The sequence below is a fragment of the Lissotriton vulgaris genome, chromosome 6 (assembly GCF_964263255.1).
Source record: "Lissotriton vulgaris chromosome 6, aLisVul1.2, whole genome shotgun sequence".
Lineage (NCBI taxonomy): Eukaryota > Metazoa > Chordata > Amphibia > Caudata > Salamandridae > Lissotriton > Lissotriton vulgaris.
The window spans coordinates 20,727,534-20,748,476 of NC_141694.1; the positions used below are offsets into that span (position 1 = coordinate 20,727,534).

The window sequence follows — 20,943 nt, forward strand, 5'->3', positions numbered from 1 at the left end:
GTAGGAAGAATTGATAGACAGCTAAAACTATCATCATATTACAGTTGACCTGCCTACATTAGTATTTCCAACATAGGTTTCCCCATTCTTACCCACTGTAACTTTGCAAATCTAAACCAGACACTCATAACAACTAAGCTATTGAGGCTTCTCCAGGGCTGAGGGAAGAAATGACAGCATCTGGCAGGAAGGGGGAGACAGAGAGAGAAGAGGGATACCTAGAGAGGTGAACAACCTCTACCTATGAGCTACCCACCACCCTCTCAAATGACACCCCATCTGCACATGTTTACTCACAGATGCACTCAACATGTAGAAGTTCTTTCAGGGAGCATAAGGGATCCCAGATAGAGGGAGAGGTAATGTTTTGTTAGGAGGAAGCAATAACTGTCTAGCACTAGAGACTCCAGACAAAAGAGGTTTTACATATATTGGCTAAGACTGCTGCTAAACATGAACCTCTTCATCCAACATGGAGGAAGTAGCAGCCTCTCCTTTTCAATCTAGGGTTATACTTAAGGTGCACCACTTTCCTCAGCATATTGCCCCCCTCTGCTGCAAAGAAGGGCAGTACAGACACTTTGACATGACGAAGAGGACTTGTACTGTGAGTTTCCAAGAGTATGAACAAGTACCAGGTTAGTCAGCATGACAAAACCAGGGGCATGGTCGCACAGATGTACCACACTAGGGTCTTCCAACCCTCCTCACTCCTCGGGCACCTGAGACTCAGAGGACTTACCTTTACCATGGTTTTCAGAAGACTAAAGATTCACCTGTTCTGCACAGCTCACAGGTCTGTTGCAATGTAAAGTTTCTGTGAAATGAATGCACCTTCCCTCAGGAGCCTGCTCACATATTAGACATACAAGATAAGGATGACATTTTACTCAATTCTTGACACTGAATACAATGTTTCCCAGTTCCATCACAAAGGACACCTCTGCAAGAGTCTGCCATGCACTGCCCCCCTCTATGTGCAGTAAAGTCTATTATCCTGAGCAATTTCCAAACTACTGTAAAGGTTTATAGTGAGTAGTGTTTTAAAAAAGACATTAAACATCCCAGCAGTTGGTATCATTTTGAGATTTACTAAAAAAGGGAAAGTTACAGCCAAGAAATGGTTGGATAGTTTGAAATCTGTGATTCTAAAACATTTCGTCTTGTGCTATATCAGAGAATCTTTAGTGTCCTTTTAAGCCAGACTGCTGCAGAGCACCAGGAGTTCTGCTAGAATGTCTGCATCTGAATGACCTCTTTTGGATCCACCGTGGGGCTCATGGCTTTATCCCTGTGGACAAAACAATATATGGCATGTGTGAGAATCAAAAACCACAAAGAGTTATGATTGTTCAGCAATTACCTAATTGACATTTACAGGTATTTCCCATTTTATAAATTATTATTTTTTTATAACCACTGCTAACAAACTGCCACATTGTGTGGGGACACAAATCTACTCACACTCAAGGCCAAAAGCAGGGAAAGGCATGCTGCTATCTGGCCAAACACACATATACTTAATCTGAATTTTTTAACTCAACTTCTGTCCTTTCTCACCTGGAGCAGCTCTACATCCAAGCAAATTCAAAACACTCCTTCAGTCCTACTCCAAATTCTTTTTTTGTGTTATAGCCAATGCATCTGGCTGTTAATGCTAGCCAGGAGAGGGTTCTTTGATGTAGTATATTTCTTATTAAGTATGTTAATGTTGTCTGTTTCAGAGGGATGCATCTGATGTTCATGTGGCATAGACAAGGGTGCTGATCTGCATGCTCAGATAACAGAAGTCTTGGGCACCCCAATAAAAATAATTTTGTAATTTCTTTAAATAATTTTCAGATAAAATGTGTATTTTAAGGAGCTTACACCTAATTCACTGAGATCTTCAAATATCCGGTGCTGCTTTCATAAGGTATGTTCTTTATTGGAGATCTGCAAAGCTGCCATCTGAGCTTCACTGCAGACCTTCAGAAAACACTGTTATTGACTCAACATTTATGAATTCTGCTAACAAATGGTAGTCTTGAGACTGAATATATGGTGTTCTTTTAATTTTATTAATGCGCACTGTTCCCTGGGAAAAAACTATTTTCCACAATCTACACAAAAACAATATATTTTCATTGGTGTTTAGGATTTATTGTAAATAGGCTTATTGAATAACTAATGCTAAATGTTTGGAATTGTTAATAGACAGATAAAACATTTAACATTATGACATGTGCATGATGCAATGCACCATGGGATTGTACGTTTTCAAATATTGATGATACAATTGTGAAACGGATAAAAAAATTCATGAAGATGCATTGGAACAATAAATGTAAATAACTACCCAGAAAATATATTGTTTTTGTGTAGATTGTGGAAAATAGTTTTTTCCCAGTGCGCATTAGTTGCAGACTCTTGTCTGCATCCCTTTGCTCTTATATTCACTGTGTTAGCCAACACATGTACGTAATGTAGCATCCCACCAAGATAAGCTTGTTAATTTAATGAAATAATGTTTTCAACCATTTGAGAATTGGCGAGTGCACCTCACTATCTACTATTCTTTTAATGTTATTGTCACCTATGCCCTCATTGTGTCATGGTTCAGTTGGGAGGGAAAAGTCCTGGAAGGCATGGCAAAATGTTCCAAGCATCTTCTAATGGAGGCAGAAACAGTAATGCACACGTGTTAGCAGATTGTGGCAAAACATTAGTATTAACTCAAATTGTGTGCTCAGACTGTGTACTGGGAAGGTAGATTTGGTGAAATCCTGATTTACTCTCTAACCTCAGTCCCTTCTATTATGGCAGGTTTTCAGCAAAAATGCACTGATTACAATTTGCAGAGTGTTGGCAGGGTAAAAACTTTGCACACAAAATCACCATGCAGTGACACCCTACCAGCAACGTAACACTATAAGTTAGAGCCCTTGGAATGGGTGTGTATAATATCGAGATAGCTATATATAAGCGAAAAGGCAGATCGCGACGCAAAAGGGGTATGAAAATCTGAACTCCTCTTACACAATGGCGAGAAGCACAAAACAAATTATTATCGATGCTGTTATGAATGTATGTTACTGCTTTTGTTGTTTTCCGTGATGCTGAATATATTTTGTAAATTTTCTATAATGACTATGTATGAATGACAAGAACAATGTAAAGCACATGATGTTAATGTGTAGAATATTTACCTGTCCGGGGGAGGAGCGGGGGATAAATATGTTCAAAAACAATTAAAACATTTTTTTTCTTAAATGGAATGGGTGGTGCTAATATGGATTTACCAGGCGCTAATCCAGACAGTCTTCCCCTTTTTGAGTGGAAATGCTACAATGTAACACCTGCTTGGAGCAGGTGGTGAATGGGAGCTGTTGGGAAGGTGCTGGGAGGGGATGAGGGAGTGAGTAGAGAGGGTAGCAGTGAAGGGGAAAAGAGGCCTTGGCAGGTAGGAACATTACAAGCTCCTCCCTTGCGAAAACAAATTCTCGGGCAGCTACATGGACAGAGGCTTAGCTGCTAGTGCAGAAAAAGCCTCAAGTTATTTCATCAGTCTGCTTTTCCGGCCTGCAAATCAGATTTAGTGTTATCACGTTCTGGAAAAAATAGATGTATGAACATTGGGCTGGTTAAGTTAAGGTGGAGAGATATACAATTCAGGGATACGGCTCCTTCTGTCTCATAAGCAAGCTGAAAGTCTCTCTGTTGGTCTTATAAGAACTCAGGTTCTTCAGTCAGCTATTTACATGCCAAGATGTATAATCAGAGAGGCTTTGAACCTGAGAACAGAGATTCACACTGGTCCAGGAAACATAAGCAGCCTCCAGATGTTTGACAGGTAGCAAAGGCCATTCTTGCTTTTGTGTCCATGTCAGAAACAAGCAAGACTACAATGAAGGCTTTCTGACAATCTGGTCTCCATTTCACAAAGAACAAAATACAGCAGCACTATAATTAGAGATTCCTATCTATTCTACCAAGTAAAGAGCAAGGTAACTTTAATTAAAGCTCTTCTTTTATTTCTATGTAAAACCAAAGGCCGGTAACAAGGAGTCCTTTATTATAGTCTATGTAATAAGTGGGGTAAATCAGTGTGAAGCATGCCTGTCTGCTGCTCTTCTGTTCAAACCCTGAGATCCAACAGGACTTAATGGGTCAGCCATGGTTGAAAATAAAGTAACAAATGTCCTGGTTAATTACCGGTAATCTTCATTCCTCCGAGTCCTAGTCTTCCCCGCCACAGGATAGTTTTTCACCCCTCCCGTCTCGGTTCTGTAGGGCTTCATTCTGTTGTTAGCTTTGTTTACAGGTGAAGCTATGGGTGCTCTCCCTTTTTATAGTGTATGGAGGAAGAGGAATTCAGCCATAATGGAGGGGAAACAACCTTTACAACGCAACATCCATTACAACGCAACCATTACAACGCATGACACTACAACGCATGCCACTACAACGCATGTCATTACAACGCAGTCATTACAACGGATACCATTACAACGCATACCATTACAACGCATAGTACCCTTACACAATCCAACACTTACCCTACTGTTGCACCCCCTGGAGTTAGAATAGTAATTTTTATCCCTACACTATCCAACACTTACCCTACTGTTGCACCCCCTGGAGTTATAATAGTAATTTTTACCCCAACACTATCCAACACTTACCCTACTGTTGCACCCCCCTGGAGTTAGAATAGTAATTTTTACCCCTACACTATCCAATACTTACCTTACATGCAATGTAATGTTATGTGTTGTAATGGTATGCATTGTAAAGGTAGTATGCGTTGTAATGGAATGCGTTGTAAAGGTAGTTTTTAAAAATTAGTTGTAATGGCATGCGTTGTAATGGAATGCGTTGTAATGGATATTGTGTTGTAAAAAATGTGTAGTAAAGGTATGCGTTGTAAAAGTATGCATTGTAACGTCATACATCCATAATGGAGGGATAGGGAACTAGTGTGCTAGAGTTTTATTGGAACTTTCTGTAGGAAGACTAAAGCTCCTACGTGAAATGAAATGAAATTAAATGAAATAAAATATTTATAAAGCACACGGATACTCACAAAGAGTGTCCCAACGCTAATCTCAAGAACAGAAGCTTCCTGGAGAATCACCCAACCAGTAATTATTGTTGGAACAGCCACGTTTTCAGTTGTTTTCTAAACGACAGCAAGTCATGAGCCTGTCTAAGATGTAAAGGTAATTCATTCGACAAATGGGGCGCTTGAACCTGGAATGACCTTCCTCCTATCCGAGATTTCGTAAACTTAGGAATCACCATGAGGGATTGCTTGGAGGATCTAAAGATCCGTTGAGGCTGGTAACACTGGATCCTGTTCCTCAGATATACTGCACCTGTATCATAGAAGGCACGATAGGCAAGCAGTAAGGCCTTAAACTGAACCCTCTTCCTCACCGAGAGCCAGTGTAGGGCTTTCAGATGAGGTGACACACGTGTTCTGGTGTTTACCATAAGTATAGCTCTGGCAGCAGTGTTCTGCACAACCTGCAGCCGGTTGAGCAAATACTCAGGCAACCCCAGGTACAAGATGTTCACGTAGTCCAGCCTACATGTAATTAAGGCTTGCACCACAATTTTACGAGAATCCATCGGGAGGAGAGGAAGAAAATTCTTTACTATTTTTATCAAGCCAAAACAAGTGCCAGCGACCGCCTGAATTTGGGCCTTCACTGCCAGGCTAGAGTCCAATTTGACTCCTAGATTCTTCACCAAGCTAACTGGGGAGTTGCACTTCAGCTGAATAAGTTGCTGCCAAGCAAAGACCTCCGTTAGACAATTTTATATCTCCCCCCCACGAAAGCTTGCTCCTTTATCACAAGTGAACAGGAGTTGCGTATCGTCGGCTTAGGAGATAATCTTTGCTCCAACCTTCTCTGCCAGATGAGCAAGAGGGGCCATATATATATTAAAGAGAGTAGGGCTCAGGATAGAGCCCTGCGTGACCCCCACTTGCATTGGGGTAATAGTGGCTGAGAAAGGCGGAGACCAGATCTCCTGCTGTCGCTCCGAAAGAAAGGAAGCGAACCAATTGTACACCGTGCCCCTACCACCACAATCTGCTAACCTATGCAGAAGCCGATCATGGGGCACAGTGTCAAAGGCCGCAGCGAGATCCAGCAATATTAAAACAGCACTACCCCCATTGTCCAATTGAACTTTAATAGTTTCAGAGACCTCAAGTAGCACTGCTTCAGTGCTGAGGGTAGCTCTGAAACCCGACTGGCTGTCGTGCAACACATTGTTACCTACTAAATAATCTGTTAACACAGAGTTAACATACTTCTCCAAAACCTTAGAGAAGAAAGGTAACAGAGAAATGGGCCTGTAATTTGATGCGATCTTAGGGTCAGCTGTGGGTTTTTTCAAGAGGGAATAATTTTAGCCCTCTTCCAACAACTTGGTACTGATCCATGTTCAAGAGATGAATTAAGAACTAAATTGACTACAGGAGGTTCTGCAATCTTTTTCAGAATGCTAGCTGGGCAGGGGTCGGAGGGAGAATCTGACTTTAAGGAAATCATATCCAAGGATTTTTCTAGGGGGATGGGAGGGAATTGGGAGAGTACGCAGCTCAATCCCGGTAGCCAGTTGCCTGGCATTATATCCGTCCCGGGTATGCCATTAAGGGCAAATGACTATTGGATCCGGTGGATTTTATCATGGAAAAAACAAGTCATCTGATGTGCCCAACTAGAAGTGGGGGTAAAAACCTTACTAACAGCACTGGGAGATGTGAAGTCTTTAACAATTTTAAAGATTTCTTTACTTTTATTCGCAGCTCCTTTTATTTGTGAGGTGAAAAATGTTTTCTTTGCAGCCCGAACGTCATTAAAGTAGGCTTTAAGAGCTTGCTTATAAATGGCTCATTCCGTGGGATTGTACTTAGATCGCCAGGTTCCCTCAAGGCGTTTGCAGGCACTTCTACTTCCCCTGAGTGCCGCTGTAAACCATGGCGCAAAAGCACGGTTACTAGTAGATTTCCGCATTATATAAGGTACCATTACCCCGACCTGTTCTTCCAGCCATTTCTCCAGACCATGAGCATCAACTTCTGAAATACCACAGATGGAAATAGGGTGCTTGGCCAGGGCTCTCTTTAGGCTATCAGAAGTAACCTGATTTAGAGATCTAAAAGGGACAGGGCGGAGAATCTCCCTATGTTGAGCTTGGACTGCAAACTTCGGAAATTTAAAGCTCAGTAGATAGTGGTCCAACCATACCAGAGGTTGGGGAGGCTCTGTTTCAGTACTAACGCTGGAAAATATCTGATCCAGCTTATGACCCTTTACATGCGTGGGATGGTGAATATATGGGGCCAGGCCTAACACCTCTAGAGATTCCCGCAACCAACTGGCCTCCCGGTCGGTGGGAACATACATATGGATATTAAAATCGCCTATCAGAAGACAGTGCCTAAATTTCACTGAGATGGAGGAAATAACTTGGGTGAGTGACTCCCTGAATATACCCACCTGACCTGGTGGCCCATACACCAAAATGTCCGGCATGCATTTATGGTCCGATATGGTAATCACAAAACTAAGACTTTCGGCCTCATCGATGTCCAGAGCTGGCAGAATTGAAAACGACAGTGTAGATTTAAAAATTATACCTACTCCACCCCCTTTCCCTTCAGGGCGACCTTCCTCAGGATATGATAGCCCGATGGAATGGCCCCTGCTATCATAGGATTAGAGCCATCATTCAGCCAAGTCTTGGTTACAAACATGACATCGAGACTAGACTCCTCTAATAGATCATACAATTGGGCTTCATGTTTGTTTATAGAGCGGGTGTGTGAAAAGTTGGCCTGATATATGATGCTCACTAGTTCTAGTGATCACCTTGTATCAGTCCAAACAACCCTTATGGTGATTGGTTGTAAGTCAACCTTATAGACCAGCTATCCTAGTAGCGTGGACAAAAGCAGTCTTTAGGCTAAACTCTGAATGGCATGTGAAGCCAGCTGTTTTACCACATATAACCTTTGAATACCAAATGAAAAGGACACCACACAGGTTGTTATGAAAATAAACAGGTATTTATTAACTAACATACACCTCTGAACTCTTTATGAGGTCAGAGGGCTAAGCACATGACAAACTCTTAGGAAAAATACGTTTAAATTGCACGATTTACAATGGTGCCCTAGGGGCACGACAAACCATATACTAAGTAAGTGGAATGTGAAAGTCAATTAAAGGAATGGAGCTGTCCAGAGGTTGTAGGATCGCTGGAACCACGCTATACTAACTTGAGATAGGTAATAGGAGGCCCACGGAGCGCGTGTGCAGAGTGTGAACTCACACGCGAGATGCGTACAAACGTCTATGGACAGTACAGTTTAAAGAAAAGGTGAGTACGAACGTTCCTGACTAGATAGGACTGAAACGACAACGGAACTGGACACTAGGAGAGTCAAGCTACCCTTGAGCACCAAAATGCTCGTGTTACCTCACCCACAGGCTGCGGGTGCATAGGTGCAAAGTCGTGTCGGGTTTCCGCGTCGAAGTCTATAGAGCCTTGAAGAAAGATGCTGCAGGCGACCAGGAGGAAGATTAGTGAAGAGAAGAACCTGAAAGCAGAGGGGACAATGTTCAAAGTCACTAGCCAGTGACTGGAGTGGAACCAGGAGTGGAACCAGATGTCGTTGTCGCGATCAGGTGAAGGTGGACGCTTGTCTCTGCAGCCACGCGGACCAGGTGGTGTCTTCGACGACCAGGATGGAGGCACGAGCTGTCCCACGCAGGCTCTCACTGTCGGCGGTGTCGTCTCCAGATTCGGGTTCAACAGGCCTTGGCAAAGGCAACCCACGCGGTGAGTGGAAACGGCGTCTGGAGTGGACCAGGAGGGTCCGGGTGCTCCTCTTCTGGAAGGGAGCAAGGGCCAGTCTGGAGCAACCAGGCCAGCAGCAAAGTTGTCGGTCTTCGTCGTCTAGGAGGTCACTAGCCAGCCGGCAAGTGACCAGACAACGCGTTGAGCAGCAAACAGGCAGAAGGGCCCCATGCAGATCTCGTGGATTCTGGAGGGCTGATCTTCGGTGCAGGAGCTACTCGGGGTCGGGGCTTCTCAGTCCCCAGAGCACTTGGATGAGGATACCTCAGGAGTCATGCTGGAGCTGCTTCTTTCAAGATGGCGGTCCCACGTGTCTCATCGCACCCACGGGTCTCAGCTCTGCTGCAGATTTGGGTTGAGGTCGGAGAGGTCTGGGAATCCGGGTCTCGTCGGGCTCTGAAGTCTGGATCCTTGCAGAAAGACGACAAAGGGAAGTCGCGGTACACTGATGGTGCCTGCAGATGCAGGGTGGACACTCCTTGCCCACAAGGGAGATTCCTTCTGTCTTCTGTGGAGCAGAACGTCGAGGTCCAGAGTTTCTTCTTGTGAAGTTAATCAGGATAATCTAATTTGGAATGGGACCAGCTCCTACCTTTATTCAGCTAAAGGGGGCTGCACTACGACTACGTCCCTCCTCTAGGTGGGACCAGGAAGGGGGGTGGTTACACCCCCTTTCCTTTGTCCGGTCTTGCGCCAGCTCTGGGGCTGGAGTGCCCCAGGAACTGGTTCTGACCGGTGTATGCACAGGACACCTTGTGTGCCCCAGGCATGTCTCATTCCTTTCAGCCCTGGCCTACCTAATACACAAAATCCTGTCTGGGGTGGTGCTAGCACCTCTCAAGGCAGGAAACCCTTTGTCCGAGCCTCCCTCGCTGGAAGGACTCCCAGCAGCAGGAGGTCAGACTTGTGTCTGTGGTGGCAGCATCCATTTTGTGATGCTGAGGCTCGAGTTAACTTTAACCGGGTTCACAGTTACCTACATGTCGTGTCCCTCTAGAAGGGTGGAATGCTACCCCCGTCGCCAGAATTGGCGAGGGGGTAGTATTCCAATTCGTATGACACCTTACTAGACATGTTTTGATAATTCTATACCAAAGTTAGCATTTGACCGCGAGGTTCATAATGCACTTAAGAGTATATGGTATAGCGTTATCATGGAACAGCTATTAGGACTTGGTTCCGCAAGCTGCAAACGGGCTCAGCTCATGCCAGAGCACCATCTCACATAATTCCAAGCACTCTGCCTTCAGGATTGATAAGGCCTGCCATAGGAGTGACTGATAGGAATATATGTGTCCATTTTAGGGTTAGATATAGAGATACTATATCTAAAGCAAAGGGTGATTACACCACCTTGCCCCAGCTTTCGTGCAGCCAGTTGTGTCAGATTTGGATGGCCAGCCAGGGGTGGCATAATACATGCTGCAGCCCCTGGTAGGCCCTGGATACACCTATGCCCTGTATACCTAAGGTATACTATACAAGGACTGATAAGGTGGCCCAGTACCAATTGGTAAATGCACCTAAGGTACATGCTTGTCAATTTAGAGAGAGAACAGCTAGGCTGTGGGTCTGATTAGCAGGCCCACAGCCAGGGAAAGTCGTAAACCAGTGAAGCAAAAAGCAAAAATTGGGGGTGACCATAGGATTGCAGACCTCACTCTCCTACATAACCCCCCCCCTCCAAATTTAGGGACATTAAACTAACCTTGACCAGGTGAGTCTTCTTGTTCTAAGTGGAAGTACCTGGAGAGACCATCTGCATTGCCATGGTCAGTCCCTGGTCTGTGCTCCACTGTAAAGTTCATCCCCTGTAGGGAAATGGACCACCTAAGAAGTTTGGGGTTTTCACCCTTCATTTGATTTAGCCATAAGAGGGGCTTATGGTCGGTCTGAATCTTGAAGTGAGTGCCAAACAAGTATGGCCTCAGCTTCTTCAGGGCCCAAACCACAGCAAAGGCCTCCCTCTCAATAGCTGACCAATTCTTCTCTCTGGGGGTCAGCCTTCTGCTTATAAAAGCAATGGGCTGGTCTTGACCATCAAAATTCAGTTGAGAAAGAACAGCTCCCACACCCAACTCAGAAGCATCTGTTTGGACAATGAATGGCTTGGAGTAGTCTGGACTCTTGAGAATAGGTGCAGTGCACATGGCCTGCTTTAGGTCATCGAATGCCTTCTGACAGCTAACTGACCACTGAACTTTCTTTGGCATTTTCTTACTTGTCAGGTTATTAAGTGGAGTCACAATGGTTCCATAATTTCTGACAAATTTCCTATAGTAACCAGACAGGCCCAAGAAAGCTCTGACCTGTGTCTGGGTGGTTGGAGGAGCCCAGTCCTTTATGGCATGTATCTTGCTCTCCAAAGGTTGAACCTGGCCTCCACCTACAAGGTGGCCCAAGTATACAACTTGACTCTGCCCTATCTGGCACTTGGTAGCCTTGATAGTGGAGCCTGCCTTTTGCAGAGCCTCCAAAACTTTCCTCAGGTGGATCAGGTGATCCTCCCAGGTGGAGCTAAAGACAGCAATATCATCTAGATATGCTGCACAGAAGTCATCCAGCCCAGAGAGAACTTGGTTCACCAACCTTTGAAAAGTGGCAGGTGCATTTTTCAAACCAAAGGGCATCACCACAAACTGGTAATGACCTCCTGGGGTAGAAAATGCTGTTTTGGCCTTGGCATCCTCAGCTAATCTGATTTGCCAATAACCAGCTGTCAGGCCAAATGTACTCAAGATCTTGGCAGAAGCCAATCTGTCAATGAGTTCATCTGCTCTTGGTATTGGATGGGCATCTGTCTTAGTGACAGCATTGAGACCCCTGTAGTCTACACAAAACCTCATCTCTCTCTTACCATCCTGGGTGTGAGGTTTAGGTACTAGAACTACAGGACTAGCCCAAGGGCTCTCAGAGTTCAATGACTCCCAATTCCAACATCTTTTGTACTTCTTGTTTTATGCAGTCCCTGACGTGGTCAGGTTGCCTGTAGATTTTACTCTTTATAGGCAGACTATCACCAGCGTCCACCTCATGGGTGCACCAGTTTGTCTGACTGGGTGTCAGAGAGAACATTTGTCTGAAGGATTGAAGAACCTGTTTACAATCCTCTTGTTGGTGCTCAGAGAGGCTGTCAGAAAAGACTACACCATCTACTGACCCATCATCAGGGTTCTGAGTGAGCAGGTCTGGGAGAGGGTCACTCTCTTCCTCCTGTACCTCATCTGTAGCCATGAGCAAGCCCATGTCTTCCCTGTTGACAAATGCCTTGATCCTGTTCACATGAAGTACTCTGTGAGGGCTCCTGGGAGTTTCAAGGTCTACCAGATAGGTGACCTCTCCCTTCTGTTCAATGATAGTATGGGGTCCAGACCATTTGTCTTGGAGAGCTGCTGGTGCCACTGGCTCCAACACCCACACCTTCTGTCCTGGGTGATACACAGTCAGGACAGCCTTTTGGTCATGCCAAGCTTTTTGCAGTTCTTGGCTGGCCTCAATGTTTTTAGATGCCTTTTCCATGTACTCTGCCATCCTGGAGCGGAGACCAAGTACATAGTCCACTATGTCTTGCTTAGGCTTTTTGAGAGGTATCTCCCATCCTTCCTTCACAAGACACAGGGGTCCTCTTACAGGATGCCCAAATAGAAGTTCAAAAGGGCTGTAGCCAACCACCTTCTGTGGGACCTCTCTGTAAGCAAACAAAAGGCAGGGTAAAAGGATGTCCCATCTTCGCCTAAGCTTTTCAGGTAACCCTTTTATCCTCCCTTTGAGGGTCTTGTTGAACCTTTCAACAAGCCCATTGCACTGTGGGTGATAGGGGGTGGTGAATTTGTAATTGACACCACGCTCCTTCCACATTGCAGTCGAGTATCCTGACATAAAGTTTGCACCTCTGTCAGAGACAACCTCCTTAGGAAACCCCACTCTAGTAAAAACTGAGAGCAGGGCCTTGGCCACAACAGGAGCTGTAGTGGTCCTAAGGGGAATAGCTTCTGGATACCTGGTGGCACGATCCACTACCACCAGTATAAATCTGTGCCCAGATGCTGTTGGGGGGTCCATTGGTCCAACAATGTCAATCCCCACTCTTTCAAAGGGTACCCCCACCACAGGTAGTGGTATAAGGGGGGCCTTTGTTGTGCCACCTGATTTGCCACTGGCTTGACAGGTGACACATGAGCGACAAAACTCTTTAGTGTCTTCAGACATGTGAGGCCAGTGAAAGTGTGGGGCAAGTCTGTCCCAAGTCTTGTTCTGGCCTAGGTGACCTGCAAGGGGAATTTCATGGGCCAAGGTGAGAAGGAAACCTCTCAGAGACAAGGGGATGACCAGCCTTCTGGTAGCACCAGGTTTGGGGTCTCTTGCCTCAGAGTAAAGGAGTCCATCATCCCAGTACACTTTATGGGCACCTGTGGCATTCCCTGCAGCCTCAGCAGCAGCCTGCTGTCTGAGGGGTTCAAGAGATGAACAGTCTAATTGTGCTTGTCTCAAGTCTGCCCTGGAAGGTTCCCCTGTCCCAAGAAACTCAACTGATCAGGCTCAAGTTCTTCTAGGACAGTTCCTTCCGGGGTCTTTGGGTCAGTCTCCTGTGAGAGCTGATCCTTACCTTGAGGCAAGGGGGAAGGCACTGCCTTAACCCTACTGTTCTTACTCTTGGTTAGTGTCTGGTCCATTGTTCCAGGATCCAGCACTAGTTCAGCTGGGCATTTCTTGGCCTGTGACCTAGTCACAGCAAGGACATGTGCTGACAAACCTAACATTTCCACATGAGTCCTATACTCCACATCTGACCATAGGGAGAATTCCAAATCATTGCCCAAAAGACAGTCCACTGGGAGGTCTGAACTAACAACAACCCTTTTGAGGCCATTTACCCCTCCCCAGGAAAAGTTAACAAGTGCCATACTATGGTTGGTAGTGACATTGCTAGCATTGGTCACTAGGTAGTCTGAACCTAGTATTACCTCATCAGGGTTCACAAAGTTTGGTGTCAACATAGTGACACTGGCACAAGTGTCCCTGTAGGCCTGAGCCAATTTTCCATTGATTAAAGGCGTTTGCCTGTACTTGCCCAGAGTGCTGGGACTTATTGTAGGGGTCAAATCCATGTCCCCAGTACAAACAAGAACAGCCTGGGTAGGTACTCTGACTAGGTCAGAGCCTGCCTCAGATACCAATGTCAACCCCACTATAGCCTTAGGGGGAACACTACCACTACTAACTGAACTAGGGGTTGCAGGTGCCTTAGGGGCAGTAGTGGTAGGAGCTGGGCCTTTCTTGGTGCACTCACTAAACCAGTGAGTATTACTTTTACAGTACTGGCACCATGGTTTCTTCTGACCATTATTCTTCTTCTTTTGGGAATTCTGGGACCCACCCTCCTTAGATTGTTGGGGCCCTGTTGAAGACTTCTGGTCATTTTGCTTATTCTCATTACCCTTCTGGTCTGCTTTCTTCTGGCCACCACCCTGGTTCTGGTTCTGCTGCTTGACCCTTGTCCTGACCTATCTGTCTGCCTTCTTTCCCAATTCTTGGGGAGAGGTCAGATCTGAGTCAATAAGGTGCTGATGCAACAACTAATTTTGACAATTACTTAAAATTTGTTCTCTCATAATTAGATTATATAATCCTGTGTAATCAGTAACTTTACTTCCCAGTAGCCAGCCTTCAAAAGCCTTAGTGGCACAATCAACAAAGTCAGCCCAATCCTGAGACTGAATTTTCTGGGTGTCTCTGAGCAGCAACCTGTACTGCTCAGTTGTTAAGCCAAACCCATCAATCAGTGTATTCTTCAGGACTTGGTAATTGTTAGCATCCTCAGCTCTAGTAGTGAGGAGCTTATCTCTACCTTTACCTTCAAATGAGAGCCACAGTATAGCTGCCCACTGACTCTGGGGGATGCACTGGACAGTGCAGGCCCTCTCCAAAGCAGTCATCCATTTGTGGATGTCATCCCCCTGTTTCAGGTGTCTAGTATCAAAACTCCTGTCTTTATCTCTAATGATAATGCTGCCACCAGTGGGGTCTGCCCCACTCAATTTCTGCTCTCTGGCAAAGGCAGGTCTTTCTTTGGCAAGGGCAAGTTCTTCCCTCTCAATCCTCAGATTGACTTTCCTCCTCTTAGCTTCATGCTCTCTTCTCTGAGGGGATGTCATCCCTCTCTGAGAAGATGCCTGAGAGACATGGGTATGAACAGATCTGTTAGAGCCTCTGTAGTGAGACCTAACTCGTCTGTTCCCAAGGTTAAGCCTACCTGAGGATAGGCCTGGGGGACTCCCAGTTCCATTCTCATGTATGCTTAAGTTGGTCCTGGTGAGCCTACTGACTACTACTGGACCTTTGTCTGCCTCATCTCCGGATAATTACTTTTCCTCTTCCTCCTCTTCACTTTCTGTTTCATGGAGGTTAAGGTCAGGATCACCCAAGGTTCCCTCTAAGGGGGGCATGCTCCCATCTGGATTAGAGGGGCATGTGTTAGAAGCCCTTCTGGCATCATATGTCTCTAAGAGACCTATCAGAAAAGGAGTGGTAGGGTTAGAACCCTGTTTTAGTTTTCTGGAGGTACACAATTGTCTCATCTCCTGGAAGCTAAGGGCTGCATATATGGAAGTGACCTGTGGCTGGTCATAAACTACAAGGGGAGCCTCTGTGTTCCCTCCTGTGGTAGACATGCTTTTCTAGTGAGGTGTAAGTGGTGCACTTACCTACACTATGGGTTTACCTACTGATCCCTTACTAAGAGTTGTAGTCAGGGTGTGCTACTCCCTTTCTACTACAACAGCTGGTTCAGTAGAACTCAGAGTATTTCTAAGCTTGTTATATTTACCTATGGTACCTTATGTGATCTTTCAAATGATATCTCAGATTATATTTGGTAAAAACAACAGCAAGCTCAAATCCCAACCGCTGCACACCAATGTGAGAAGTTGGCCTGATATGTGATGCTCACTAGTTCTAGTGATCACCTTGTATCACTCCAAACAACCCTTATGGTGATTGGTTGTAAGTCAACCTAATATACCAGCTATCCTAGTAGCGTGGACAAAAGCAGTCTTTAGGCTAAACTCTGAATGGCATGTGAAGCCAGCTGTTTTACCACATATAACCTTTGAATACCAAATGAAAAGGACACCACACAGGTTGTTATGAAAATAAACAGTTATTTATTAACTAACATACACCTCAGAACTCTTTATGAGGTCAGAGGGCTAAGCACATGACAAACTCTTAGGAAAAATAAGTTTAAGTTGCACGATTTACAATGGTGCCCTAGGGGCACGACAAACCATATACTAAGTAAGTGGAATGTGAAAGTCAATTAAAGGAATGGAGCTGTCCAGAGGTTGTAGGATCGCTGGGACCACGCTATACTAACTTGAGGTAGGTAATAGGAGGCCCACGGAGCGCGTATGCAGAGTGTGAACTCACACGCGAGATGCGTACAAACGTCTATGGACAGTACAGTTTAAAGAAAAGGTGAGTACGGACTTTCCTGACTAGATAGGACTGAAACGACAACGGAACTGGACACTAGGAGAGTCAAGCTACCCTTGAGCACCAAAATGCTCGTGTTACCTCACCCACAGGCTGCGGGTGCATAGGTGCAAAGTCGTGTCGGGTTTCCGCGTCGAAGTCTATGGAGCCTTGAAGAAAGATGCTGCAGGCGACCAGGAGGAAGATGTCCGGTGCAATCCAGGGGTGGATTGGTGAAGAGAAGAACCTGAAAGCAGAGGGGACAATGTTCAAAATCACTAGCCAGTGACTGGAGTGGAACCAGGAGTGGAACCAGATGTCGTTGTCGCGATCAGGTGAAGGTGGACGCTTGTCTCTGCAGCCACGCGGACCAGGTGGTGTCTTTGACGACCAGGATGGAGGCACAAGCTGTCCCACGCAGGCTCTCACCGTCGGCGGTGTCGTCTCCGGATTCGGGTTCAACAGGCTTTGGCAAAGGCAACCCACGCGGTGAGTTTAAACGGCGTCTGGAGTGGACCAGGAGGGTCCGGGTGCTCCTCTTTTGGAAGGGAGCAAGGGCCAGTCTGGAGCAACCAGACCAGCAGCAAAGTTGTCGGTGTTCGTCGTCTAGGAGGTCACTAGCCAGCCGGCAAGTGACCAGACAACGCGTCGAGCAGCAAACAGGCAGAAGGGCCCCATGCAGATCTCGTGGATGCTGGAGGGCTGATCTTCGGTGCAGGAGCTACTCGGGGTCGGGGCTTCTCAGTCCCCAGAGCACTTGGATGAGGATACCTCAGGAGTCATGCTGGGGCGAAGTGCTGCTTCTTTCAAGATGATTTAGAAAAGGGGGTGGTGATGAACAGAGTGTCTGAGTTAAACAGACCACTCTTACCCAGTCCAAAGATCAGGGCTTGATCCATCACCGTTATTTATCTCACTGCCCCATCCCAGCTCAGAACCTGGCTATATGCAAATCAGTCTGTCCCTGGCCCAGTGCATCATGGGAACAGGGCAGACTAAACTACCAAGCCAATTCTTCACCAGAAAGGAGACAAGCTACCGGGGACCGGTTTCTGGCATTTCAGCCTTCTTCGGCCCGGCTTGCTTGAATCCTGATGGGGCAGTGAGAAAGGGACTCATGTCTGAGTATACCCTGCCACACCTATAGTGGCCAAAAACGATTTAGAAAAGGGGGTGGTGATGAACAGAGTGTCTGAGTTAAACAGACCACTCTTACCCAGTCCAAAGATCAGGGCTTGATCCATCACCGTTATTTATCTCACTGCCCCATCCCAGCTCAGAACCTGGCTATATGCAAATCAGTCTGTCCCTGGCCCAGTGCATCATGGGAACAGGGCAGACTAAACTACCAAGCCAATTCTTCACCAGAAAGGAGACAAGCTACCGGGGACCGGTTTCTGGCATTTCAGCCTTCTTCGGCCTGGCTTGCTTGAATCCTGATGGAGCAGTGAGAAAGGGACTCATGTCTGAGTATACCCTGCCACACCTATAGTGGCCAAAAACGATTTAGAAAAGGGGGTGGTGATGAACAGAGTGTCTGAGTTAAACAGACCACTCTTACCCAGTCCAAAGATCAGGGCTTGATCCATCACCGTTATTTATCTCACTGCCCCATCCCAGCTCAGAACCTGGCTATATGCAAATCAGTCTGTCCCTGGCCCAGTGCATCATGGGAACAGGGCAGACTGAACTACCAAGCCAATTCTTCACCAGAAAGGAGACAAGCTACCGGGGACCGGTTTCTGGCATTTCAGCCTTCTTCGGCCCGGCTTGCTTGAATCCTGATGGAGCAGTGAGAAAGGGACTCATGTCTGAGTATACCCTGCCACACCTATAGTGGCCAAAAACGATTTAGAAAAGGGGGTGGTGATGAACAGAGTGTCTGAGTTAAACAGACCACTCTTACCCAGTCCAAATATCAAGGCTTGATCCATCACCGTTATTTATCTCACTGCCCCATCCCAGCTCAGAACCTGGCTATATGCTTCTTTCAAGATGGCCGGTCCCACGTGTCTCATCGCACCCATGGGTCTCAGCTCTGCTGCAGATGTGGGTTGAAGTCGGAGAGGTCTGGGAATCCGGGTCTCGTCGGGCTCTGAAGTCTGGATCCTTGCAGGAAGACGACAAAGGGAAGTCGCGGTACGCTGATGGTGCCTGCAGATGCAGGGTGGACACTTCTTGCCCACAAGGGAGATTCCTTCTGTCTTCTGTGGAGCAGAAGGTAGAGGTCCAGAGTTTCTTCTTGTGAAGTTGATCAGGATAATCTAATTTGGAATGGGACCAGCTCCTACCTTTATTCAGCTAAAGGGGGCTGCACTACGACTAGGTCCCTCCTCTGGGTGGGACCAGGAAGGGGGGTGGTTACACCCCCTTTCTTTTGTCCGGTCTTGCGCCAGCTCTGGGGCTGGAGTGCCCCAGGAACTGGTTCTGACCGGTGTATGCACAGGACACCTTGTGTGCCCCAGGCATGTCTCATTTCCTTCAGCCCTGGCCTACCTAATACACAAAATCCTGTATGGGGTGGTGTCTTCGATGACCAGGATGGAGGCACGAGCTGTCCCACGCAGGCTCTCACTGTCGGCGGTGTCGTCTCCGGATTCGGGTTCAACAGGCCTTGGCAAAGGCAACCCATGCAGTGAGTGGAAACGGCGTCTGGAGTGGACCAGGAGGGTCCGGGGCGCTCCTCTTTTGGAAGGGAGCAAGGGCCAGTCTGGAGCAACCAGACCAGCAGCAAAGTTGTCGGTGTTCATCGTCTAGGAGGTCACTAGCCAGCCCGCAAGTGACCAGACAACGCGTCGAGCAGCAAAAAGGCAGAAGGGCCCCATGCAGATCTCGTGGATGCTGGAGGGCTGATCTTCGGTGCAGGAGCTACTCGGGGTCGGGGCTTCTCAGTCCCCAGAGCACTTGGATGAGGATACCTCAGGAGTCATGCTGGAGCGAAGTGCTGCTTCTTTCAAGATGGCCGGTCCCACGTGTCTCATCGCACCCACGGGTCTCAGCTCTGCTGCAGATGTGGGTTGAGGTCGGAGAGGTCTGGGAATCCGGGTCTCGTCGGGCTCTGAAGTCTGGATCCTTGCAGGAAGACGACAAAGGGAAGTCGCGGTACGCTGATGGTGCCTGCAGATGCAGGGTGGACACTCCTTGCCCACAAGGGAGATTCCTTCTGTCTTCTGTGGAGCAGAAGGTAGAGGTCCAGAGTTTCTTCTTGTGAAGTTGATCAGGATGATCTAATTTGGAATGGGACCAGCTCCTACCTTTATTCAGCTAAAGGGGGCTGCACTACGACTAGGTCCCTCCTCTGGGTGGGACCAGGAAGGGGGTGATTACACCCCCTTTCCTTTGTCCGGTCTTGCGCCAGCTCTGGGGCTGAAGTGCCCCAGGAACTGGTTCTGACCGGTGTATGCACAGGACACCTTGTGTGCCCCAGGCATGTCTCATTCCTTTCAGCCCTGGCCTACCTAATACACAAAATCCTGTCTGGGGTGGTGCTAGCACCTCCCAAGGCAGGAAACCCTTTGTCCGAGCCTCCCTCGCTGGAAGGACTCCCAGCAGCAGGAGGTCAGACTTGTGTCTGTGGTGGCAGCATCCATTTTGTGATGATGAGGCTCGAGTTAACTTTAAACGGGTTCACAGTTACCTACATGTCGTGTCCCTCTAGAAGGGTGGAATGCTACCCCGTCACCAGAATTGGCGAGGGGGTAGTATTCCAATTCGTATGACACCTTACTCGACATGTTTTGATAATGCTATACCAAAGTTAGCATTTGACCGCGAGGTTCATAATGCACTTAAGAGTATATGGTATAGCGTTATCATGGAACAGCTATTAGGACTTGGTTCCGCAAGCTGCAAACGGGCTCAGCTCATGCCAGAGCACCATCTCACATAATTCCAAGCACTCTGCCTTCAGGATTGATAAGGCCTGCCATAGGAGTGACTGATAGGAATATATGTGTCCATTTTAGGGTTAGATATAAAGATACTATATCTAAAGCAAAGGGTGATTACACCACCTTGCCCCAGCTGTCGTGCAGCCAGTTGTGTCAGATTTGGATGGCCAGCCAGGGGTGGCATAATACATGCTGCAGCCCCTGGTAGGCCCTGGGTACATCTATGCCCTGTATACCTAAGGTATACTATACAAGGACTGATAAGGTGGCCCAGTACCAATTGGTAAATGCACCTAAGGTACATGCTTGTCAATTTAGAGAGAGAACAGCTAGGCTGTGGGTCTGATTAGCAGGCCCACAGCCAGGGTAAGTCGTAAACCAGTGAAGCAAAAAGCAAAAATCTGGGGTGACCATAGGATTGCAGACTCCACTCTCCTACAGGGTGTTCAAAAGGTGGAACTTTAGCGGGCTGTTCTCTTGCGGGTCCGGGCCCAACGCTGGACCCTTATATGCCAGAATCAAAATATTGTGTTATTACTACGTGTTATTACTGTGGCATGGAAGACGGGCAAGGAGGTAATGTCACAATGAAAGAATGTACTGGGAGGAAAACAAAAAAACAATCGATAGATTTTAAAAAAATCACATGTATATCAAGGTACATGTGGTAAACAAGCAGAAAACAACCACAAGTAATGGGTGCTGAGGAAAATGTAGTTTA

The 20,943-nt window shown here is 46.8% G+C and overlaps 1 protein-coding gene across 1 annotated transcript in view; it reads right to left on the minus strand.

Annotated features, from left to right (window-relative positions):
* Positions 1 to 1,073: 1,073 nt before the first annotated feature.
* LOC147706718 (solute carrier family 22 member 7-like) overlaps positions 1,074 to 20,943 on the minus strand; it is a 272,267-nt gene continuing 252,397 nt past the window's right edge. Inside the window, exon 10 of the mRNA XM_086925855.1 lies at positions 1,074 to 1,291. Within this exon, the coding sequence (XP_086781981.1) occupies positions 1,231 to 1,291 (61 nt within the window). The 3' untranslated portion in view covers positions 1,074 to 1,230. The remainder of the gene's footprint in view (positions 1,292 to 20,943) is intronic.